The 26,994-nt window shown below is 36.8% G+C and overlaps 1 protein-coding gene across 1 annotated transcript in view; it reads left to right on the top strand.

Moving 5' to 3' along the window:
• PCDH15 (protocadherin related 15) overlaps positions 1-26,994 on the top strand; it is a 697,494-nt gene that overhangs the window by 93,100 nt on the left and 577,400 nt on the right. The window contains exons 2-3 of the mRNA XM_029919519.1: positions 22,597-22,611; positions 23,126-23,191. Of these exons, the coding sequence (XP_029775379.1) occupies positions 22,597-22,611; positions 23,126-23,191 (81 nt within the window). The remainder of the gene's footprint in view (positions 1-22,596; positions 22,612-23,125; positions 23,192-26,994) is intronic.

Genomic DNA, 26,994 nt, shown 5'->3' with positions numbered 1-26,994 from the left:
TCCACCGCAGCAATCTCCTACTTGACACATCCTCAAAGGCAAGGGAAATTAAAGTTTTTTATTTATTTTTGAGAGACAGAGAGAAACAGTGTGAGCAGGGGAGGGTCAAAGAGAGAGGGAGACACAGAATCCGAAGCAGGCCCCAGGCTCTGAGCTGTCAGCACAGAGTCCAACATGGGGCTCGAACCCACAAACCATTATATCATGACCTGACCCAAAGGCGGACGCTTAACTGACTGAGCCACCTAGGCGCCTCTCATCTTTTTGTTCATTTCAAAGATTTTCAGAGTGGCCCCTCTGATTTTAATAAAATCGTACCTTTTGAAAGATAGTCACATGAATTAGATTTATAATGTGAATATGTATAATAAATAAGAGTCCAACAACCAAAGGTAAAATGTTAGATCTGGAATGACAAATCCATGAAAATCTGGCACAGGTTGTTGGACGTCTTGATTTCTCACAATGTTCCTGGAACCTCCAAATTAATGATTGTATTGTTTTGTTTTTTTAAATCCCTGTCCATTTCTCTTTCTCTTGTATGTTCATCTGTTGAGTTTCTCAAATTCCACATATGAGTGAAATTGTATGGTATCTGTCTTTCTCTGGTTGACTTATTTTGCTTAGTATAATACCCTCTCATTCTATCCACACTATTGCAAATGGCAATATTCCATTATTTTTTGTTGCTGAGTAGTATTCCATTGTGTGTGTGTGTGTGTGTGTGTGTGTATACATATATATACATATACATATGTATATATTTACACCACTTCTTCCTATCCATTCATGTCAATGGACATTGGGCTCTTTCTATAATTTGGCTATTGTTGATAGTTCTACTAGAAGAGGAGAAGGGTAGGGGATTAAATAGGCAATGGGCATTAAGGAGGACACTTTTAGGGATGAGTACTGGGTGTCATATGTAAGAGATGAATCACTGTGTTCAACTCCTGAAGTCTAGACTACATTGTATATTAACTAACTTGAATTAAAAAAAAATCCCATACCTAATAATCTGAGATTCATAATGAACAGAAACTTTTCAGAGTAGATTTCATACACAACCAAATTGTCACAGACTAAACAAGATAAGACTTAGGAACATTCACATAAGGTTTTGAAAAGTGACCCCCGGCAAATTTTGTCCAAAGGATACCAGCCTGGGAAAGAAATTTCTGAACTTGTCTGCTGTGAAGTTGGATCTCAGAATCAATTTATCAGTGTAAATTTCTGACCTTTTTCCTAGAAACTTCCTCTTAATAGATTCATCTAAATGGTGAGGATAGAAGGAAGCAATGAGTAATGTTGATAATATCTCCATTAAACATTAAATTTTTCAAACCTAATCAGAATATACAAGAGGCCCTAACGTAGATCTTATTTCCTAGTTCACTAAATAAAATTAGTATTTTGGGACTTGATGAAAACAAATGAAAGTTCAGATTCAATATCAATATTTACACTCCACAATCAGCTGAAGCAATTTCCCCAAGAATCCCCCATTAGAGCATGGTGTTTCCAAGTACATGGTCTCGGGCCACAGTAGAGAGGTGATCTGAAGTGGACCACAGTCATACTACCAGGCTGCTGTCTCAAAATATCATCAGATAATCTTTTGGTAATGCATACCTAAATTTATTAGAATGTATAGTAATCCGAGAGAACATTATTTTGAAAGAATTTTATCAATGTCCCAGAAGGGTAAGGCAGAGTGGGATATTTTTAAAGTTTTGGAGGCTGGGCCAAAATGATTTTATGCAGACCATTCAAGGCAGAGAACTAATGGAGATTGAGAAAAGTTGATATGATATTTTAGTATTGTTGGGCACTGTGAAGTCAATATTTTGAACCAATAAACTGTTGTTTAATCAAATGAACAGACTATTACCTACAGTAAATTCATCTGGAGGAATTTCATGGAAAAATAAATGACAATGAAGTTATTTAATGATTTACAAACAAATAGGTGGGTAAAGGTTTCCTGACAACATCTAAGCCATTGTCGCACACTCTTACCTGAGAAATGTTGACATAACTGCTCAGCCAGTCTCAGTTCTCACAGTCCTATACTATAGATATGAATAGTGAAGAGTTACCTGGCACTGACGATGTGCCAGGTATTGTTCCACCTGCTTTTACAATGACATCACTTAATCTTTACAGCAATTCTATGAGGTAAATATTGTTATTGTCTCCTTTGTACAGTAAGGAAGCTGAAACCCAGAAAGTATGAGTCACTTTCCCCAAAATATGGCAAGACTGAGCCATCAGCTAGGATTCAAACCCAAGCAAACTAGCACTAGAGGCTGTGTTCTTAATTATTTCGGTTTAATCCCTTTAATGTATTAACAATGTCAGTTGAGTTTTAGCAACAATAGAGAGCTGACCGTGTCATTAAAGGCGTCCATGTACAAGACAGCATTAGGCATACACATCAGACAGGCCCTTGATGTCTCACAGTGTCCTTGACAATTGGGATAGCAATGTCTAGAGAAAATTAACATCAGTATAGAAGGCGATCTACAAATACATTGCAGTCCCAACCTAAATTCTTGAGTTATTTTCTCTGGAACTTGATAGCCTGACTCTTAAATTGATTAGATGGGTGAGGGCGGGGGAAATCAAGGTTCATCAAGAAATTCCTAAGGAATAAGAATAAGATGGGCACATTTTTCCTACCAATTATGGATGCTCATTTTTAAAACTGCAATAAATCAATGTAATATTAGTGCAGGTAGAGACCAAATAAATCAAAGAAACCATATGAGAGGTATAAAAACTCATCCACAATTGTACCATGAATAAATAGAAGTATACACAGGGTGGCGTTTGTAGATTAATTGGATGTGATTAAAACTTTCATAAATTTTTCTAAGATAATCGAATTTTCACATAGAAATTGAAAATTGTTCTTCAGCATTTAGTAAACAATTACAACAATCAGTTCCAAAAATATTAATGACTTAGTTGTGAAAGACACAAATATAACACTGAAGAAATTTTAGAAAAATGTCCTTATGTCCTTATGACCAAGAAGGTTTTCTGAAGTAGCCATTTAAAGAAAAAATGTATGTTAACTATATATTAAAAATGATATATTAAGTTTATTTGAGAGACAGAGAGAAAGCACAAATGTGAGAAAGGCAGAGAAAGAAAAGGAGGGGGAGCAAGAGAATTCCAAGCAGGCTCTACACTGACAGTGTGGAGCCCGACACGGGGCTCAAACCCAGGAACCATGAGATCATGACCTGAAGAAAAAAATTAAGAATCTTTGTTGAAAGACCCAAAAGGGTATGGTAATATATTCCATAAACTGGTAAAATATATTCCTTTCCTTTCCTTTTTATTCCCTTCTTTCTTTCTCTCTCTTTCTTCCTTTCTCTCTTTTAATTTTTAAAGAAAGTAGTTAAATTCAAGTTGTTTAACATACCACATAGTATTGGTCTCAGGGGTATAATTTATTGATTGATCACTTACATACAACACCCAGTGCTCATTACAAGTGTTCTCCTTAATGCCCATCACCCATCTAGCCCATCACCCACTTCCCCTCCAGCAACCCTCAGTTTGTTCTCTTATGGTTTGTTTCCCTCTCTGTTTTTATCTTATAAATTTGAAATTACTTAGTAAATTTAAGTATCTACTATATTTATGACTTGGCACTTCTGTTCTTAAAAATATGTTCTGAAACATATTTTTACTCTAATTACTCACCAAGGGAAATAGGCCATAATATGCTTTGTTCCTGGCACACTTGGTTCATCACACGCACACACACACACACACACACACACACACACACACACACACACATAGAATCTCATCATGGAAATACCCTTGGTAGGAGAATGGTCACTTGGGTGTAGTCTGGTTATATGATGGAGCGTTCTAGAACATCAAGCCCGTAACGGTACATGCGTCAGCCTTGATTAATCTCAAAAGATAACGTTGCAAAGAAAGCGACAACTTGCAGTATATATTGAATATGATTCTATTATGCAAAGCAAAAAAACTTGCAAAATTCTATCATTAGGCACACAGAAAATTTATGAGGTGCTAGTAATCTTTTATGTCTTCCTGAGAGTGGTCTGGACATAAATATTCATTTCATTATAATATTATTGATTTTTAAATTCTACAAATATGTTAGGTGCCCTTTTTGTGTATCTGAAATGCTTGACATTTTTAAAAAGGAAAGGCAAAGTAATAGGAAACAAAGAATGGTGACAGAAGATGGATGGCAAGATGGCTTGCTGGGTAAATAAAACATTGTCCTTGCAAAACGTAAAGTAGTGTTAAATGTCTTGTTAAATTGTATGTTCGACTATTTTATTTGTTTGATTTTTTGGAAAATATTATTAGCTTGCTTTATTCCTAATGTACAATAAGTGCAAGAAAAATAGAGTAGCACTGGAGGAAAAAGAGCCGAAGTGTTTGCAACACAGTTGAATGCCAACAGCTACTGAGTGGCCGATTGAGCTTCCCTGGCATATAACTTGCTTTTGATTTGAATGTGATCCCCCCGCCCTTAGCTTTCCCACCACATCAAGGCAGCATCCTCGAGCAGTGGACTTGGGCTCAGCTGCCCAAGTGAACTAGAAGCTATTGACCCTTTGAGATTTTATCTGTCATGCTGCCATCGGTGTCCTGTGCCAAATTTCCTTCTGAATTGATGGGGATCATGCTGAGTTGAAGGAGACATTAAGGAGTAACTGTTACTCCGCATGTAAGAAGATGGCAGCTTCTGGAAGTCTTCAGTCTGGCAAGGTGACAGGAAGGCATTTCTTATGCCCTTAACAGGTTTTAAATCTAAGTGTGTTCTAATAAAACAGACTTCACTGCATAACATTCTATTTGTTATATGGTTTATAGGGTTATTTGTTTTACTTAGAATCTTTGTGATATTCTCCATATGAACTTTTCTAGGTAAGTGAATTTCTTTATTTTATATTCCAAATCACATGTATCTCAGGTTTTCTTATAAATGCAATACATGAAAAATTAGGATTTTTTAAGCAATTGGAAAGAACAATGGAAATGATAATAATAATTATTTACTAGACTTTTGTTGAAAGTTTTTACATAAATCCCCCTAAAATAAGGTCAGAATTTCTTCAACAACATGGGTATACTTTTTGATGGCTGGGTTCAAGTTGTCAGATTTTATAGTGCAAACAACAAAATCAAAATAGCCTGACTCATCTGAAGTGGATAAACAGGCACCAGATGATCGGAAAACCAAGCCTACTCCAGAGGCAAGATCAAGGAAGCCAGAGGGACACTCATGTGCACTGGAAATTCTAGGGGAATCCCCACTCCCAGTACTTGGGAGACCTAGGCTGCACATGAATTTCTCTCCTGCAGCTGCAGAAGAAGCATTGGCTTCTCACTTTGTGTTGATCTGAGTTCCTGGCTCGCTTGACCTTCTCTTTCTTCCAAGTGTCATTGTCATGACAGTGTATCCTCCTTGGCAGGTTACAAGGCAAAGCCTACCTGCAAAGGAATGTGAGAAGTGTGGTTTCAAGCTTCACAGACTCTGTGATAGAAAAGCCCTAGCTGGAAAGAGGGATTGGAATGGTGGGCCTGTCTGCAGTATGGGCCACACTGTTAGAGTCCACCCGAATCTTAAGAACTTAAAGTGATTGTTTAACGTTGTGCTATCATGTGTGCTTTTAGCAGTGGTGAATTCTTGTCTGAGTATCTCTATATTAGTATATTTCCCAGAGTAACATTCCCCTGTCAAAGGTCACTTTTCTTACAAATATTGCCATTTTCCTTTCCTTCTCTTCCTTTTTTTTCTTTTCTTTTTTCTTTTCTTTTGTCTATAGTTCCGCCTAAATCATCTAGTCATCTGTAGTTCCTTACTTTCTAGCCACCCCTGGGTCTTAACCTTTTAATATTTAACTATTTGACTAAACAAAAATATCACTTTATTTTAATTAGTGTTTGTTTTTATTATAAGTTCCATGGATGTAAATCTTTCTAAAATATACTGTATACTTTTCCATTATTGATAGAGTTTGCATAAATTAAATGTTATGGAGATGAGTTAACATTATTAACAGAAGTATTAATTAGGACAATGTGCCATGAAGCAATACCCAAGATATTTCACTGCAGAACATACAGAAGAACATTATTTGCTCCAGACAATTATACCTTGAGAGTTCTTGTATATATTTGTAATTACTTTTACTCTCTTTGCCCTTGCTCTCACATTGAAATTATGACTTCTCCTATGCACTTCTGTTTTCTCATGCATTCTCTACATTTCTTGATATTTTTAATACACTTTGGGTTAAGAAGAAAAAGCATTGTATTGTAAGAGTATGGAGGGAGTCTGGGTGGCTCAGTCAGTTAAGCATCTGACTCTTGATCTGCCCAGGTCAGTGATCTCACTGTTCATGGATTCAAGCCCCAGGTCAGGATCTGAGCTGATGGTGCATAGCCTGCTTGGGATTCTCTCTCTCTCTCTCTCTCTCTCTCTCTCTCTCTCTCTCTCTCTCTGCCTCTTCCCCTGCTCATCCTTCTGCTCTCTCTCTGAAAATAAATAAACATTTAAAAAGTAATCAAAAGTAGGTTTGAATCTGTCTGAAGGTCCAGAGCTTTCTCTACACATCAAGTTCATGACCTTTAGTGTATAAATATTTGGGATCTTGGGGACATATTAATCTCATTTCTTGGTTTTTTACTCTGACTATTATTATTGAAACAAAAACAATACAAAAGTAAAAGGCCTCTTGATAATAGGGATATTACCAAAGTGAATAATGAAAGATGTTACAAGAGAATAACAGGTCCATCCCCATATTAAAATGAACTAATCTGAGGAGAGAGATAACAAAGTCTCCTTAATGTAACAGAATTATGTTAAGATTTGTAGTTTTGCACACTTATAGAAAATGTGGATGCCTAGGTGGCTCAGTCACTAGAGCATGCAACTATTGATCTTGAGCTTGTGGGTTGGAGCCTCACACTGGGTGTAGAGATTACTTAAAAATAAAATCTGTGGGGGCCCCTGGATGGCTCAGTCGGTTAAGCACCCACTTTGGCTCAGGTCATGATCTCACAGTACTTTGGGCTCTGTGCTGACAGCTCAGAGCCTGGAGCCTGCTTCAGATTCTGTATCTCCCTTTCTCTCTGCCTCACCCCACTTGTGCTCTGTTTCTCTCTGTCTCTCAAAAATGAATAAACCATTAAAAAACTTAAAAAAAAAGAAAATCATGGTGTGTGTACCATTAGACATGCTGGGAACGGAGGGATGATTGTAAAATAAGAAACCATGCACCTCAGAAAGAAGCCGGACAAACAATTCTAACTATATATGTGTTTTCTGGACCCACCCTTGGCAGAATGTGTGATATGAGCAAACATAGAGAAATAAAATATGGAGTCCTGTCCTTGAGAAGTTCTCTTAAATCACAGCAGATCTTCCAAACCACAGGTGTCTGTAGAGGGAACTGTCTAAAATAAACCTGTGAGTGGTAAGCTCTACAGGACACAAAGCTTCCTTCATCATATGTTGTACATGTGGATAGCAAGTTGTCAAAAATATCATGTCTACATGCCAAGGGTGGTAAAATACTTACCATCAATATTTTGTTATTTTCAGTTTTTGTGAACCCTAAAGAACATTTCCAAGCCAAAAAATTAGTTTATCAAAAATATGATTTTACTTTTATGGCCACAGTTAAAATTATAGCACTAGCTGACTTTCTTGAAAGGATTGATTTGAAACAAGCATATGCATGTTTTAACCTATGGCCACAGTGCCTTCTGCCAGTTACAAACAGAAGTTTTCTCTCTGCCCAAGAAATGTCAGATTGTATTACCACCCTGATTTGTCTTCAGTATCAATCTGCAAGGTTTATGATGCAGAAAGAGATCCTCTGTTAAGTGAAAGAATACTGTTTTAAGAGTCATTGACACATGGAGACATTACCCCTCTGACACTTAATATTCATTGTGAACAATGGAGAGACCATAGATGCATTTGGAGCTTGTGGCTTTCAGCTTTGCTCTGGAAGGACTTCTGGCTGAATGGCCATAAGCACGTCATGCTAGGTGGAGTTGTACCTGACAGAGCATTGGGAATGCAAGATGAAACACATGGAGAAATAGGACTTGGGTGTTTTGTGGGTTTTGTGGTTGTTATTTTATTAGGCTCTTCTCCTGTTGCTCTGAGCTCCAGCCTCTCACCTGTCCCTCTCTCAGGATTTGCTCTTTGATAATGGAGCCTCCCTGGCACTTAGAAATGGGAAAATAAGGCAAAAGAAAAGTGTTTCTGAATATCTCATTATTTATATATCCAAATATATAAATGTCCTACAGCAAACAGGAAGCCATATACTTCCCCTGCTTCCTCTAACAACTCTCATGCTTCATACATCCAGACAGTCCCATCTTAGATAATGAAACAGAAAATTCAATATCGTCACTCTCTTCTAGGGATCCAGAAATATAAGCTAATATAATTTCATGTAAGTAGTACATTTACTCCAACACAATGGCGCTTGTAAGTCTCTTGGATCAGCTTTCTATTGAAGTATTGCTACCTCTGGAAAATCCACATCAGGCTCCCTGACCACACTGGAGCCAGCTGGTTCTCCCGGCACCTGGCAGCCTCCACAAACCAGGGTTTCTAGCTTACCCCAGCATTTCCCACCTCCTGTGGCACCACACCATGCTCTCCACCAGCCCCTGCAAGTCGAGGCATGAGGTGGGGCCCCACAAAGGGCAGGCTGACTTCTATAGACCCAGATTTTCACCTCACCCCAGGGCCAGGCGAGCCTCCATGGACCTAGGATCGAGCTCCTGCAGACCAGGGTGCCAAGGCACTGTAGCACCACACAGGCCCTACAGAACCAACTTGCAGGCCACCCCTCACAGATCATGCTCCAGGCTCATCTTGGCACCAGCCTGGCCCCATTGTCCCAGCCCTCAGGCCAGCTCTCATGAATCCAGATTCCTGGCTTATCCCAGTTCTGTACTGGACCCTGTGGACCCAGATATTGTGTCCCCACCCATAGTAGCTTGCACCTGTAAACTCAGGCTCCTGCTCATCTTCCCAGACCCAGGCAGCAGGCTGATTCCCCTTGTACCAAAGCACCAGGCCTGCCCACCTCCTGACCCAGGCATGTATCTGCCCACCTAAAGACTCCAAACAGCAAGCTTGCCCACAGATACCACCAGAGTCTCTGGATGGGCTTTTCCTGCCAAAGCCAGTCTGTAAAGTACCCATTTTCTCATATGCACAGACACTAATGTAAGGTCATAAGGATTATCAATAATCAAGGATATTCTGATACTCTGATGTGATGGTGGGTTAATCACTTAACTAGTGTAAAGGTCAAAGGACAAAAGTGTTAAGAATTACTATAGCTACAATAATCATTATGGATACACAATATAAAAAGAGTTAAGGTGTGACACCAAAAAATGCAAATTATGGGGGGTCATAGTAAAAGTATTGAATTATTGCATGCACTTTCAGATATGTTGTTATCACCTTAAATGGACTTCCATATCTATAAAGATGGTTTATATAAACCCCATGGTAACTAAAAAGTAAACTTTCACTAGATCTATAAGAGAGAAAGAGAATCAAAACATATAAAATGGAAAAATTACTAGTTTTTAAGAAAGGAAACAAAAGAGGAGAAAGGAACAAGGGAGCCAGAAAACAATAAGATGCAATTAGTAAGTCCATACCTAGCAATAATTACTTTAAAGGAAAATGGATTTAATTCTCCAATCAAAAGACACAATGAGTGAGTGGTTTAAAAACAAGACCCATCTAAATGCTGCATGCAAGAGATCCATTTTAGCTTCAAGGAAATATATAGACTCAAAGTAAAGGGATGGAAAAGGAGAGTCCATGCAAATGGAGACCAAAAGAGAGCATTTGTAGCTATACTTACATGAAACAAAATAGACTTTAAGTCAAAAACTGTAATAGGGACAAAAGAGATCAATATATAATGAAGAAAGGAGTAAATTCAACAAGAAGTTATAAGAATTATATATGTACCCAGTATCATAGGATCTGAATATATTTAGCAAGTATAAAAAAATCTGAAGGAAACTGTAGACAACAACACAATAATAGAGGGGACTTCAATATTCGACTTTCAACAATGGATAGATCATCCAGATAGAACATCCCCCGTAAGGAGGGGCCCTGGGTGGCTCAGTCGATTAAGCATCCGACTCCAGCTCAGGTCATGATCTAACGTTCATGGGTTCAAGCCCCGCATCAGGCTCTGTGCTGACAGCTAGCTCAGAGCCTGGAGCCTGCTGCGGATTTTGTATCTTCCTCTCTCTCTGATCCTCTCCTGCTCTCACTGTCTCTCTGTCTCTCAAAAATAAATAAAAACATAAAATTTTTTTTAAAAAATAAGGAAACACTGGATTTGTACTATACCTTATATCAAATGGAGCTAACTGACAAAAACAGCACATCCCCTCCAACAGCAACAGGATATATATTCTTCTCATGTGCACCATGAACATTCTCCAAGATTGACCATTTGTGAGGTCACAGAACAAACTTTAGCGAATGTAAGATTTAAATCATACCAACTATTTTTTTCTGACCATAGTGGCATAAAACTAAAAATAAATAACAGAAGGAAAACTGGAAAGCTCACAAATGTGTGAAAATTAAACACACACCTAAACACCAATGGGTCAATAAAGAAATAAAATAAATTTATCTAAAAATAAGTGAAAACAAGTACACAGCATACCAAAATTTATCAAAGGAAGCAACAGTACTGCTAATAGGGAAAACTGTAGCAAAAAAACATAAACAACAAAAAACTGCTTACATTAAGAAAAAAAGAAAGATCACAAATAAAAACCTAACTATGCACTTTAAGGGACTAGAAAAGAATAGACTAAGCACAAAGTTAGCACAAGAAAGGAAATAATGAAGATCAGAGCAGAAATAATAGACATAGATAACAGGGAAATAAAACCACAGAAAGGTCAATGAAACTAAGAGCTGTTTCTTTGAAAAGGTAAACAAAACTGTAAAACATTTTGCTAGATTAAGAAAATAGAAGATTTAAGTAAATAAAATCATAAATGACACTGCAGAAATACAACAGATCCTGGATTACTGTGAACAATTATACATAAATCTACAAATTGGATAAACTAGAAGAACTCGATTAATTCCTAGAAACATACAACCTACTAAGATCAAATCATGAAGAAATAAAAACTTGGAATATATTGGGGCACCTGCGTGGCTCAGTAGGTTAAGTGTCTGATTCTTGACTTTGCCTCAGGTGATGATCTCACAGTCATGGGATTGAGCCCCACATTGGGCTCTGTGCTGACAATGTATAGCTTGCTTGGGATTCTCTCTCCCACTTTTTGTGCCCCTCCCCTGTACTCCTGTACATACATACACACATTCTCCCTCTCTCTCTCTTAAAAATAAATAACAAATAAACATTAAAATTTAAATGATTATCACAGTAGATGCTGAGAAAACATTTAGTGAAATTCAGTATTTATTCATGATAAAAACTCAACAAATTGGGTATATAAGAAATGCATTTAAATATAATAAAAGCCATATACAACAAGCCCACAGCTGACATCATGGTCAATAGTGAAAAGCCTAAGGCTTTTACTCAAAGATCAGGATCAAGACAAGGTGCCCTCTCTCACCATTTTTATTCAACATAGTATTGGAAATCACAGTCAGAGCAATTAGGCAAGAACAAGAAATAAACGATATTCATATCAAAAAGGTAGAAGAAAAAACTGTCTTTTTTTGTAGGTAGTAAGATCTTATATAAGAAAAGCCTAATGATCCCACTAAGAATCTTTCCAAGTAAACAAATTTAGTACATTGTAGGATACAACATCAACTTAGCAAAATCGATTGTGTTTCTATACACTAACAATGGACTATCTTAGAAGAAATAAAGAGGGGCACCTGGTGGCTCAGTCAATTAAGCATCCAACTCTTGATCTCAGTCAGGTCTTGATCTCAAGGTAATGAGTTCAAGGCCCAGGTTGGAATCCACATTGGACATGAAACCTACTTAGAAAAGAAAATAAAACAATCTCCTTTGCAATGCCTTCTAAAATGATAAAACACTTAGGGATAAATTTATGCAAGCAAGTAAAAGATGTGTACACTGAAAACTGTAAGATATTAATGAAAGAAATTGAAAAAGATACAAATAAATGGAAAGACATCCCACATTCATAGATTAGAAGAATTAATATTATTAAAATGTCCATATTACCAAGAGCCATTTATATATTCAATGCAAACCCTATACAAATTAAAATAGCCTTTTTCTCAGAAATAGAAAAAAACCCTAAAATTTGTTTGGAAACACAAAAGACCCCGAATAGACAAAGCAATTCTGAGAAAATACAAAAAACAAAAAACAAACAAACAAAAAAAAAAACAAAAAAACAAAGCCAGAGCCACCATCTAACCTGATTTCAATCTTTATTACAAAGCTGTAATAATCACAGCCATAACTTCAGTTTGAGAGTCCAAAAAAGACCAAAACAATTTATATTTTACAACAGAGCCAAGAATACTAATGGTAAAAGGATAGTTTTTTTTTTTAATAAAATGTGTTTGGAAAATGATAATCACCTGTAAAAGAATAAAATTGGATTCCTTCCTTATACAATGTAGAAATTAGTTTGAAATGAATGAAAGACTTTAATGTAAGACCCACAAGTGTAAAACTGTATAGAAGAAAGCATAAGGAAAAGTTCTTTACCTTGGTCTTGGCAATGATTTTTTTTAAATATGACACCAAAAATGCAAGAATTGAAGCCAAAAAATAGTGAGACTCAATCAAACTAAATAGGAAACAGCAAAGGGAACATCCAGCAAAATACCAAGTCAACCTATGGAATGGAAAAAAATACTTGCAAACTATCTGATGAGGTTTTGATTTCCAAAATATATAAAGAACTCATACAATCCAATACCAAAGAGCAAAGAATTAGATGGCCAGAGAACTTGAACATTTTTTCCCCAAAGATGATATACAGATGGCCAGTAAGCACATGAAAAGATGCTTAGCATCACTAAAACTCAGGGAAATGGACCTCAAAACCACAATGAGGTATCACCACTTCACACCTGTGAAAATGACTGTTATTAAAAAGACAAGAGATTTGTTAGTGTTGGTGTAGATGTAGAGACAGGGAGCTCTTGTGTATCATTGATGGATTGATGGAGATGTAATTTGGTGCAACCACTGTGGAAAACAGGATGGGAGTTTCTCAAAATAATGAAAATAGAACTATTTTATGATCCAGCCATTGCATTTGAAGTATAAATCTGAAGAAAATACTATGAAAGAGATATCCATAGCCCCATGTTCATTGTACAGTTATTTGCAAGAGTTAAGATATGGAGACACTGAAAAAACCTGTATCCATTGTCAAATAAATGGATGAAGAAAATACAGTGTATGTGTATTTGTAAAAAACCGTTATTCAGCCACAAAAATAAGGAAAACCTCCCATTTGCAACAATACGATGAACTTTGATTGCTTTATGCTAAGTGAAATAAGACAGAATAAGGGAGATATTTAATTTTCTCACTTAGATATGGAATCTAAATAACCCAAACTCCAGGGTGCCTCGGTGAATCAGTCAGTTAAATGTCTGAGTCTCGTTTTCGGGTCAGGCCATAAAGCCTGGATAAAGGAGATAAAGCCTTGTATTGGGCTCCATGCTAAGTGTGGAACCTGCTTAAGATTTTTAGTCTCTCTCTCTCTGCCCCTCCCCCACTCATGTGGACCTGCATTACTGCTTGATCTCTCTCACTCTTTCAAAAAAATATATATATATACACACACATTATATATGTATATATATGCATACATTATATATCTATATATTGCATGCATTATGTATATCTATGTATATGAATGCCAAGCTCCTTGGAACAGATAGAATGTGGTTGACAGGAGCTGAGGAACTGCAGTGGTTGGAAAATGAGACATTGACGTTGGTCAAAGGAAGCAATCTTCTAGCCCAAAGGTGAATAGTTTCTGAGGCTCTAATGTACAATGTGGTGAGTGTAGTTAATAATACAGGATTATCTGCTGAAAGCTGTTAAGAGTGTAAAGTTTAATATTATCACACACAACAAAGGAAGTGTTAACTGACCTTAGTCTGGCAATCATTTCACAATCTATATATTTATCAAATCTCACATTGTACACCTTAAAGTTAGGCATGTTTACATGGATATAGTGTTTTCTGATGTAAGTCATTAAATGATTAAAATTTTGTCTCCCTGATTTAGTCTGGTTTGTCTTTTTACTGATAATTTAGGCACTCATAATCACCTTGTGGCAGGAATAGGCCTTAAATAGGCAAAGCAGGCTGTAAACAAAGATTTATTAACAATCTCTCTGTCTGAAAATGCAGCTTTAGTTTTTGACCTTATTGAGTGTCTTAGTAAGAATCATGATTGACCATTTCCTCTGAGCTACTTCATTATGAATAATTAGAAAATAACAAATTAGTTTTCAGAAACAACATAGATATAAACTCTTTAAGTGCTTTTCATAAAGTGTTTTAGAATAGTTTTGTTTTTCTCATTCACACAAACCCTTATTCTTTCTTTTCTTTTTTGTATTTCAATTATAAAACCTAAAGACAAAGCAGATGATGTGGCAAAACAGGCTACCCAACAGAAAATGCCTTTTAGAAAGATTTGGAATAACAGCAAAATCCTGCAAAGAACTCTTAGAAGGGAAATGCAATTCATTGTATATCACATTATTAGAAGAGACTTTTCATTTTAGTTGCAAGTATGGCTCAATTTTAAAAAGGAGAACCTTTGCACGATTGTATTACTCTATCTCCTTAACAACCTGTGGACATATAATTAAATATAGTGTCACTTCACCAGCAAATTAAATGCACGTCAAATATACAAACATATCCTAGGCTTATTTTGATCTGCTAATAAAATACAGCTTTCTTGTGAATGTTCAAAAAGGTAACAGTGCTACTTACATAAGTTAAAATGTGTAAAGCCATCACTTAAAAATGTAGAGATATACAAATTTTGTGTGCTGTTATATCATTTGGATAGAACAGAATTTACCTAACAGGAAATTCTAAAGCACCTCTGTGTGCCAGGAGCTATTCTATAACATAGCTTCTGTTTGCCAAGAATGCAGCTGAGCTACAGAGAATTTAAGTAACCATCAAACATGCTAAAAGCCAGCAAGTGGTAAAAAGTGGCTAGGACTGAGCCCTAACCATCTGCCTGCCAAGGCTATGTCCATAACCACAGTACTGATAGCTGTGTCTCATGTCAGTCTCACATATTACACCTTGGACCAGGAATGATACCATTCACTGTGAAAACCACAAATGTTGTCATGGTTGCCTGCTGGAAGTTTACATCAATAAGGAAAAACTGTCACCATCAACAGAAGGAAAAACCCCAAAAGCTTCTAATTCATGTAGTATGAATTAGATGTAATAAAGTCACTTTGGGTTGTAAAGACTAGCAGGTTTGAAAATACATTTACATGAAATTATAAAATAAACATAGTAATATTTACAGTGAACAAAAATAACTTTAAAATATTTAATCGATCTTCTGATCAGACTTCCACTGACAATTTATTTTCTGCCCTGTCTTTGATGTACAGCCCCTGACTTACCTTTACTTCAACGTTTTAGACCCTTTAATTTCTTAATAAGAATGGGCGTCCCTCTGTAACCAACTGTCATCTGTGAACAAGACTACTGTTGTTGATAGACCAATTAGAATGAAGTGAAATAGTTTTGAAAAAAAACAGTGGCTGAGAAAGCCACAGTCTCTACAGTAAATCATCCTAAGGAAAGCAGTGATGGGGAGCAATACTCTTAATGACTGCAGTGGGCATTACCAGTCCATGTTGTTGGGACATCTTAACCACGTTATATAATTCAATTAATAATGACACTAAGGCATCATAAAATATGGGTTGCTTCCTACATAGTCAAATTTGAATCCCTAAATGCTGACAGAGTAATCATAAGAGCATATCCTATTATTTTTAAAATTTTTTAACATTTATTTATTATTGAGAAATAGAGAGAGACAGAGCATGAGCATGGGAGGGGCAGAGAGAGGGGGAGACATAGAATCTGAAGCAGGCTCCAGGCTCTGAGCTGTCAGCACAGAGCCCGATGATGGGTTTCGAACCCACCCACGAGCGGTGAGATCATGACCTGAGCTGAAGTCGGACACTCAACTGACTGAGCCACCAGGCACCCCGAGCATATCCTATTCTTGAGCTGGAAATGATGTAGTCACTGTGCCCTGGAGTTTAATCCATCCGTTTAGCTTTTCATCAGTCATGGCCAAGTCCTTGTCTTTGTTGACTATAGCTTTCGACAATATACCTTTGAGTGTGGTCCCACTGATCTTACAACTCTCAACATCAGACTTCTTTTCTTTTGGGTGAGAGAATCAAAATGTAAAGCAAGACATTTCTGTATTCTGATGTCACTCTGATGTGTATTTTCCTGGAAATGAGTATTCCAATGATCTACAGGAAAGGTAAGAGTAGTCCTTGTGCTGCTCCTTGTGACAAGCAAATTGAACCTAAAACATTTGTGCAAAATGAAATGTGAGGAGAGCACAGCATCTCTTTGAACAAGAGGCCAGTTTTATAGGAACTAAGCAACTGATTCAGTGTGTGTGTGTGTGTGTGTGTGTGTGTGTGTGTACATACACAAATGCAAGCTTCTAAACCAGAGAGTTCAGACAACTTCGGATATCCAAACTGATAGCAGAGGAATATTGAGAAGAATAGGGATTTCGGAAAATCTGAAACTTATTCTTGACCTTAATCATTTGGACACCAGTGCATCTGATGACCACAGTGGGGACCCTTGGATGACTGTGAGTTCCCCTTTACTTTCCTAACCTGAGGTTCAAAACTTTGTTGCATTTAGCAAGTTTAAACCAGGACAGTGCGTCTACAGTGATATCTGGAATAAGAATTTTAGCATTTTTGTCCATATAACCAAGAGTGACATTTCATGTGACTACTTTTATCCTTAATGAGAATGTACTTTACAATCACATGCAAAGATAAGATCAGTCCTCACTGAATACATGGGGAAGATAGGAGATTCTCTACTATCTTTTGATCAAAGGGAAAAAATAAGAATAATTTTTTAAATATATTGATTTGGAAATAATGATACTATAAGAATGAAAGACATATCTATTCTGCCTTTACATTTTATGAGACACCATTCTTAGAAATGACCATAGATAATCTCATGTATTCTTGTCCTAGTAAATCTATGAGGTAGTTATACTTGCTATTATTCCTGTTTATATAAATTAAAGTACAAGAAGTTAATAATCTGTTCAACATTCCATTACTATTAAAGGCCAAAGTTAGGATTTGGAATGAGGTTTTCTGATAGCAAAGCACATGTCCTTAACCTCTATATTATACTAGGAAGAAATTCCATTAACATCTGAAAACACTCCCCCAAAAGATTTGAAATGACAAATAGGAAGAATCTGATAGGTTATTTCTTTATTCATTTTTCATGAAAGAGATTACCCTATTGTTCCACAAATATATTAAATTGAGATTGTAACATGTCAAATATTCTACTAGGGTATAGAAAAATTCACTGATAGTCATAGGCAGCTGGTAAGAAAATAACTGCATAAGAACTCTAAGGTGACACAAAAGTGTTTGTGATATTGATATCTTAAAGATTTGGCATCTGAAGTTTTATTTCTTCGAGTTCATTTTGACCAAATCATGAAGACCTTGGAACACATCTTGTTATTGTTAAGATATCGGTGCAATCTTGCTCTGTGATTGTTGGACATGTAGTGTTCTGACAGAAGTTGCAGTCACTTGGAGTCAAGTGAAAGTCTTCTCCCTTCTCTTTCCATTGCTCCTCTTTCTCTAACAATTGGAAACCTCCATGGTCTTCCATTACAGTCCCACAGAATCTCAAAGTACTATAAAATTTGTCTATCACCTTCTTTACCTCAATGGTAGATTTTTCAAATATAGGTGTGTGTGTGTGTGGGGGGGTCTTGTTCCCTCTCCCTCTCTATGTCCTTGGCTGAGACACCTTGTAATAAAATATATGAATTAACAGGAGGAAAACAAAATTACTCACAAAGATATGAGACTAAAAGGCAGCCAGCTAGTTGAGGCTTATATACATGACATCCGGAGCTAAGGAAAGGGACAGAGATCTGGGGCTTCAAAGGAGAAGGAGGCAGTTCATAGCAAGATGTGATGAGAACATGTTCAGTAAACAAATGTTTGCCTTGAGGTGCAGATAAGGCTCTCCAATGAGAAAGTTATCTCTGGTAATAACCCTCTTGCTGGGATAGGTCCCCTTTCTAAATTTTTATATTGTAAAAGGAGGGTAGCAGGACATTTAAGGCACCTATAAAATTGTAAGTGTAGGTACTGCCTGGATAGTAGGCCCCTGACTTAGAAGAGGGGTCTACAGGAGACACAATATGCCAGTTATTGACATGGCCAAGGCAGTTACAATATTAATATATGCAAAATGCCAAGTGAATAGGTTTACAATTTTATTGAAAAAACATTGTTTGGCCTTAGAAGGATGTTTTGAGCATAGTCTACAGTGGAAGTGGGTTTTCCTGGCTGTTCTCACTTCCTGGTGTAGACAAGTTTGGATTGTTGCCCTTCTGTGGCCCATCTGTAGCATGCTCTGAGCTTCAGGGTACAATAAGAATAGAATATTGCACATGTAGGGCCTTTGAAACCAAGTCATTGCATATTTTTTCTAATATTTCCTTTTGGAATTTATTTATTTTTAGTTTTTTTTAGTATTTATTTTTGAGAGAGAGAGAACACATGTGAAAAGGGGAGAGGGGCAGAGGGAGAGACAGAGAGAGAATTCCAAGTAGGCTCTGCACTGTCAGCTCAGAGCCCAACGTGAGGCCAAACTCTCAAACTGTGATTAAGATCATGACCTGGCTAATATCAAGAGTTGGACACTTAACCAACTGAGCTATCTAGGCACCCCTATTATTTATATATATGTACATATATGTATGTATATATACATACACATATATATTTTTAATTTAAATTCTAATATATATACATACACATACACATATATTTTTTTAATTTAAATTCTAATTAGTTAACAGACAGTGCAATATTGGCTTCAGGAGGGGAATTTAGTGATTCATCACTCATGTATAACACCCAGTGCTCATCCCAACAAGTGCCCTTCTCCATGCCCATCACCCATCTAGCCCATCCCCCCAGCCACTTCCATCTGTCAGTGTTCAATTGTTCTCTTTCATTAAGAGTCCCTTGTGGTTTGTTTCACTCTCTTCTCTTCACCAACCCCATATGTTTATCTGTTTAGTTTAAATTCCACCTATGAGTGAAATATATGGTATTTGTCATTCTCTGACTGACTTATTTCACTTCATATAATACTCTCATGTATCCATACGTCTTTCTGCATTTTAAATCCAACTTGTTGCATGAGATTATTTAAAACTATTTGGCTTATTTTTAGCTGTATGACAAATTTGCAGAAATAAATCACACTGAGCATTCAGGCATTTGCATTCATATCCTGTACTTTACAATAAATTGGATATGGGAATCAGGTAGGGTCCTAAGAGGTTAGAAATCTGAGGCATGAAAGACAATGAATTTATGATTTAACCAGGACAGTGAAGGATGAAATTAAATACATTAGTAGAACGTCATCAGCTAGCCTGCATTTCATGTGGTGTACAAGCTATCCATAGACCATAGAGAACACCATCACCCAGCCCCCAAATTGCTTTCTAGCCTTTATTTTGATCTCCATTTTGATATTTTGAGTACACAATACATCACTGGGCATTCCATCCAAAATTACTTTCTTTTGAAGACAACTCTGAATATACTTTAATATTGGAATATTTTTGTGCATTTCAAAATGAATTAATTATGCTTTCACAAATGCATGATTCCAAAACAAATATTTTAGCTGTTGTGAACAATCCTATTATTAATATAATATTTTTAGAGACCTACTAGTATCTTCATTAATATTGCGGTCTTTCTAAAAGTTAAATGATGTTTGGTTTGATCTCAGAAAGATAATGTATTTTTAGACATGAGAATATCTTACTGGGGGTGGGGTGGAGCCTGAAGAGTAAAGCTTAGGGAAACTCTTCTAATGGGGACTGACTGGGAGGAACCACACTTGCGGCTTTATGCATGGGCTGTTTGTGCTGGTGAAGACATGGTGAGAACAGAGGCTTCTAGGCAGCTCTCATGGTCAGTGGGAGATTGTAGCTGGGAAGATTGTAGTTCAGAAAAAATCAATAGACATTCTTTTAGGACAACTATTAAGAGAGAATACTAAGGTTTAAGGTGAATATGATGCATATTTGTTCTGAAGGAGTTCTTGTGAGAAAGACACACTATGTTTTCAGTGGGGTGATGTATCCCATAGAATAAAGTGGGCACAGAAGAAATATAAAGAAGAAGTATTTAATCTATACCAACAACAAGGAAGATTTTTCTAGATGAGATAACAGCTTGCAAGGTTTTCTAAAGAGAAATAGAAGTCAACCAGGAGAAGGAGAAGAGGAAGGACATTTGTGCAGAAAATATGAATTTGGTTTGTTGTGGCTAGAGAATGGACAGAGGGTAAGGGGTGTAGGTAGGGTTGGGGATGGGGAATCACACTTGGCTTAGCTGAGTAGAGAAAGTGTATCCGTACATTTAGTGGTAGCCACCTGACAAAAGAATAGTCTTGAAAAGTAACTCCTCTGTAAAAGACAAGCAGAAGAGATGTTTGGTAATCCAAGAACTGCTTCTGGTAAGAACTGGTCATGTTTCCTTTATTTTCTTCTCCACAGATGGCTCTGCCTTCTAGTGTATCTCCTTTCCACTTACATTGTCCATGAGCTTATTAAGGAATTGATTCCACAAATACCACATTGTACTACACCTGTGTGGTTGGTTATGAGTTTTTGTTCTAGCTGGACTCTAACCTTTTTCACCTGAGACCCTTGAAGAAAGGAGCTGTTTAATTTTGTATTTCCATGTTCAGCACAGTAATTTAAGTATAGATTTGAGTAACCAAATAAATAATGTTTGAATGCATAGAGGAATACAAAACTAGATGCACAAAATTTTATGAGAACATGAGGCGGAAAATAAATTCCGACTGAAAAAGTGGGCAAGTTCTCATAAAACAGGAGAAATCTTGTTCTACAAAAGAAAAAAAAAAAAGAAATTTGCTGGGCAGAAGAGAGCCGGAAATGAATTCAGAAATTCCCTCAAAATATAAAGTATGCCCCAGCAAGAGTAAAGAGGTCTGACGTGGCTGATGGCCGCAGGGCTTAATTCCATTTTGAGTCTTGACATCTTTTGAAACATTATCCTAAATTATTTAGGTTTGAGAATCTTTCAATGGCATCATAAGAATATTTTTTCATTGCTCCAAAGGAAACATGTAACTTTTTTGTGCAGAGATATGCCATTATGTTGATTTGGGTGCAGGAAAGTAATTCTGATGGGAAGAATGGATGAGCACAGAGTAAGAACACAGTTTCTGGGAGGCGGTGAGGCAGCCACTGCAGGAGTAGGGGTGACAAACACTGAGCATCCATCCTCTGCCAGGAGGAATTCAATGGGCATGCGATATTTTAGATCTGACAATGGTGTGACTTGAAACTCCTTGACTATTGACAAGGGTGGAAAGTAAAATACTGGAAATCTCTGAGATGTTGAGCTTCATATAAGAGAGCATGTACCTTACAATATAGAGATAGATTAGTGCTTGCCAAAGGCTCTATTATTGATGTACATATACATAATACATAGAATTTGAATGAATGAATGAATGAATGAATGAATGAGTAAATGAATAAATGAGAAACCTTGTAATCTTGCAAATCACACATGTACTTGAATGGCATTAAGCAAATGTGACACAGGAGTGTGCCATGTACATTTTACAGCATAGCATAGTCCCATTGGGCTCACTTAGTACCTCCTAGGAGAGTGGTTTTATGTCCCAGAAGTGGACTTTTGACATCTTGCTGGGAAAGCATCACATTTTAATTATCTTGGATATTGTATCTCATGATACTATTTTTATGTTCATTATCCTGAGATTCTTGACAAGGTATTAGCAGTATTTGAAATAACAAATTAGTCATCTCTACTGATTGACAGGCACTAATCTTAAGGTTTGTTCAGCATAGGGATACTAGACTGTTCATAAGTAATTTGTATTTACCTTTTCATAGGAAACAGATAAATATACTGTATGTTTTTTCACCTCTATCCATAATAGTAATTTTTCAAGATGCTGATGAGATATTATCAAGTTAATGTGTTAATATTACATTAAGATCGAAAAATCTGATACCAGGATTTTATGTATTTCTTTTTCAGAGTTATTATATGATATATCTGTTATTATATAGTGCTATTTATATCTTTCCACACTAAATATATACATATATTCTTTCTTCCTTTCTTTCTTCCATTTCTCTGATCTGCTTCCATTGATGACTATACTTTTGACTCCAGACTGGCAATATGAGGGTAAGATGACAAAAATAACAATGCCAAACAACCTCATGAACATTGCTTGTCTTTGTTTTATTCTCTTTAGAACATTATTAAAATTCTATTCACTCCCTTTAATTAGACCCTTTATCACAATTAAAGTCCAATTATGTTTGTTTCTGTTGTGAAGCTTTAATTACAATTTATCCTTGTTAATCATTCCTTTATGTTATTTCTTTGGGTTAAATTACCATCCCATTATCTCTGTCCTGAAGGACTTCTGCTCTCCGGTGGTCTCTGCTGGTGTTTTCTCAGTAAGATTTGAGTAGTTTGGTGGTATGTGAAGTGATTGTGTTATGATGTTGTAAGGGATCTCTGCGGGTCTTATGGAATAAAAGTAAGCTAAAGTATTGTTAAAAGTAATGATGCACATCAGTTTGATTGTAGGATTTTTCTTTTTAAATATCAATATGTACCTCAAGGAGTTTTCTCTCAGGGCGAGTGCCCCTGCAAGTGTTGCTTCTCACCTATGGTTGTTTTCTCTCTTCAGATTGCAAACTAGCTAGGGGAGGACCTCCAGCCACCATAGTCGCTATTGATGAAGAAAGTCGGAACGGTGAGTGAGCTTCGTGTTGTACAAATGACCTACCCAAGAGGGATTTCTTCTCCTTTCAACCCTAGATACTTCACATGGGGAAGTGCTAAATGAAAGTAACCCAAATCCACAAACAGTGCTTCCCTAATTTCTTCCCTGTATAGTTTAAATTGGGACATGCATGCGAAATGCTTTACCTGGATCATGTATGAGAGACTCTTTCATGACAGGAAAAGTTGTTCGGTCTTGATTGTAAAGGAGTCACTCAACTCAGGGTCAGTCCAAGAGTGCATCCAGATGTGGCTGGGATCTTTCCTTGTCAATAGGTAGAGTTGACTATCACCCACATAAGTGTCTAGTCACCTAAATTAGACACACTGCATTCCTCCAAAGAAGTGGACCAAAAGGCAAGTATTCCACAGGCAGCTTATGCTCATGGGAATCCAGTAAGGATTACACTCCATAGCCCACTAGACATAGCGATGTAGGGATGTTTATAAGGAGAATTGAAAATCCTTGGAAACAGAAAACTGATGAAGGTTCTGAGATCAGAGAAAGAGGCTTGAGTGTTTGCTCAGTGTATCTGCCACCATTAACAAGTCATAAGGAATCCATATTATGTTCTTCAAAAAGTTCTTCAAAAAGTTTGGTTCTTCAAAACCAAAAAATAAATATAATCAGTACTTTGTTCTACAACATTCTCTTAGCCTTTTAAACTTCAATGTGTGTTTATAGATCCTTCTCTGTTGCAGTAAAACACTAGCTCTTGAGTCTTGGTTTCTATTTCAAACTAGTGTAAGTGTGAGAATGTGCTTAGAGGCTCATTTTGCCTACTAATTCTGTAATGGACCTTCCGTGGGGCTTGTTCAGTTGGTGCTTTGTGTCTGTTGGAAGCAGTCTGTTTTCCAGATTTATATGCATATTTTTAAAAAGAGTTATTAGAGAATGACATTTTTCCTGGAATTTAACCTACATATATTCTGAAGTTTTTTGTAACATATGTAATACCTTTATTGTGCTGTATTAGAAATATTCCTTTAGAGGTACCTGGTGGCTCAGTCAATTGAGCATCTGCTTTTTAATTTCAGCTCAGGTCATGATCTCATGGCTCATAGGATGAACCCTCCATTGGGCTCTGCACTGACAGCACAGAGCCTGCTTGGGATTCCCTCCCTCTCTCTCTCTGCCTTCTCCCCTCCTCAAAATAAATAAACATTAAAAATTAGTCCTTTACCCCTTTGAAGTATTGGCATAATTTTTTTTCATCTTGTATATACTTTGGAATCATCCAGAAATGTCCACAGCATTGCTGGCCTCTGTTTAAACAAACTTTATTATTGGGGTGCCTGAGTGGCTCAGTTTGTTGAGCATCCAACTTCAGCTCAGGTCATGATCTCCCAGTTCTTGGGTTTGGGCCCCGTGTCAGGCTCTGTGCTGACAGCTTAGAGCCTGGAGCCTGCCTGAGATTCTGTGTCTCCTCCTCTCTCTGCCCCTCCCTTGTTCATGCTCTGTCTCTCTCTGTCTCTCAATAATAAATAAATGTAAAAAAAAATTTAAGAAACTTATCTATACTAAATTTTAGCAACATTTAACAATATCACAAAAACTTGGAAGTTTTCATTGTTTATTTTTAAAAATCTAGTATATATTGAGTATGAAAGCATATGAAGTTAATAAGTTATTATGATGCACTTGAATAAATTGGAAGTAAATTTTATATGTGTTTATAAAAAATAAAAAATACACAAAAATACTCTCAGGAAAATTTTCTGTTGCCCATGTAGAAAATGACGGCTTGTGTATCATTAACTATTTTCCAAATAAGTCTATAATATTTAAAAATCCAATATGTATTTTCTAAATATTCTCCAAAGAAAACAGTTGGCCTTTTTAACCAGAGACCAAAAAGAAAAAAACCTGATAGTAGACCACTCTGTTTTCGTTTCCTTGTTGTTTACTAATTAACTTGAACCTATTAGCTGAGTGGAACTAAGACATTTAATTTTACTAAATAGTTTTGTTTTAACTTGTGATTTCTTATTTTGCCAAACAGGTAATTTTAGCCACAGTAATGATGATGGTATTTTACTTTCCCCTGTGTGGACTAGATCCTACTTTTCAAAAGATCAGGAACTCTGCAAAACCTTTGCCACAGAGTGCTGTGTAGTGCATGTGGTAAATGCTCAATATTTATGTTCTAGAAGAATGTGACATGATACAGTATAGTAGTGTTGTGGTTTTTAATTGGCATATTTTATAGAAACTGCCAACCATTCAGATGCTGCCAAAGATATTTGAGTATCATCACACACAATATAAATACTTGTCTAGAGACTAAATGTTTGCATTTTTAAAAATTTTTTTAATGTCTTTTATTTATTTATATTTTTTAATTTTTTTAAATTAATTTATTTTTTTTGCTTTTTTTTAAAAAATATTTTATTGTCAAATTGTTTTCATTACAACACCCAGTGCTCTTCCCCTCAAGTGCCCTCCACCATATTTTTTTGGGAGACAGAGAGACAGAGTGTGAACAAGGGAGGGACAGAGAGAGAAAGAGACACAGAATCTGAAGCAGGCTCCAGGCTCTGAGTTAGCTGTCAGCACAGAGCCCGACGCGGGGCTCAAACCCACGAACCATGAGATCATGACCTGAGCCACCCAGGTGCCCCTAAATGTTTGCATTTTTATTTTACATTAAATTTCTAAAAATATGATGAGAAAATGAACCGCTGCCAGAGATTGTAATGTGGTATGCCGTTGCCTTGTCTTGAATGTCTGAAGGAAGCAGTGTGTTAAAGTGTGTTCCATGTTTTTCTTCAGGCTATCCAAGGAACTTACAGGAAGGCAGTTAATTCTGATCTTGCCCTTAACCTCTCTTAATTTCTCTTTCCCTCCATTGTTTAATTGGTTGTACTAAAACATGGGAATATTTGATTTCACCAGCTTAATACATGCTCATTTTTGAGGGTACAGGGACTTTTTTTTTAGTATCCACTTTAAATTCTTTATTATCTGCTATTGATTTTTTATAATAGTTTATTGTCAAATTGGTTTCTATATAACACCCAGTGCTCTTCCCCACAAGTGCCCCCCTCCATGACCACTAGTCCCTTCCCCCTCCCCCTCCCCCTTCAGCCCTTGGTTCATTTTCAGTATTCAATAATCTCTCATGATTTGTGTACCTCTCTCTCCCCAATTCTCTTTCCCCCTTCCCCTCCTTATGGTCCTCTGTTAGGTTTCTCCTGTTAAACCTATGTGTACAAACATATGGTATCTGTCCCTCTCTGCCTGACTTATTTCGCTTAGCGTGATACCCTCAAGGTCCATCCACTTTGAACAAATGACCATATTTCATTCTTTCTCATCACCATGCAGTACTTCATTGTGTGTGTGTGTATATATATATACACACACACACACACACACACACACACACACACCACATCTTCTTGATCCATTCATCAGGTGATGGACATTTAGGCTCTTTCCATGATTTGGCTATCTTAGAAAGTGCCGCTATGAATATTGGGGTACATGTGCTCCTATGCATCAGCACTTCTGTATCCCTTGGATAAATCCCTAGCAGTGCTATTGCTGGGTTATAGGGGAGTTCTACTGATAGATTTTTGAGGAACCTCCATACTGTTTTCCAGAGCAGCTGCACCAGTTTACATTCCCACCAACAATGTAGGAGGGTACCCGTTTCTCCACATCCTCACCAGCATTTGTAGTCTCTTTATTTGTTCATTTTTGCCACCCTGACCAGTGTGAGGTGGTATCTCAGTGTGGTTTTGATTTGTATTTCCCTAATGATGAGTGAT

Source organism: Suricata suricatta, chromosome 2 (genome assembly GCF_006229205.1).
Source record: "Suricata suricatta isolate VVHF042 chromosome 2, meerkat_22Aug2017_6uvM2_HiC, whole genome shotgun sequence".
NCBI classification, from domain to species: domain Eukaryota; kingdom Metazoa; phylum Chordata; class Mammalia; order Carnivora; family Herpestidae; genus Suricata; species Suricata suricatta.
This window is presented reverse-complemented; position numbering and strand designations above follow the sequence as displayed.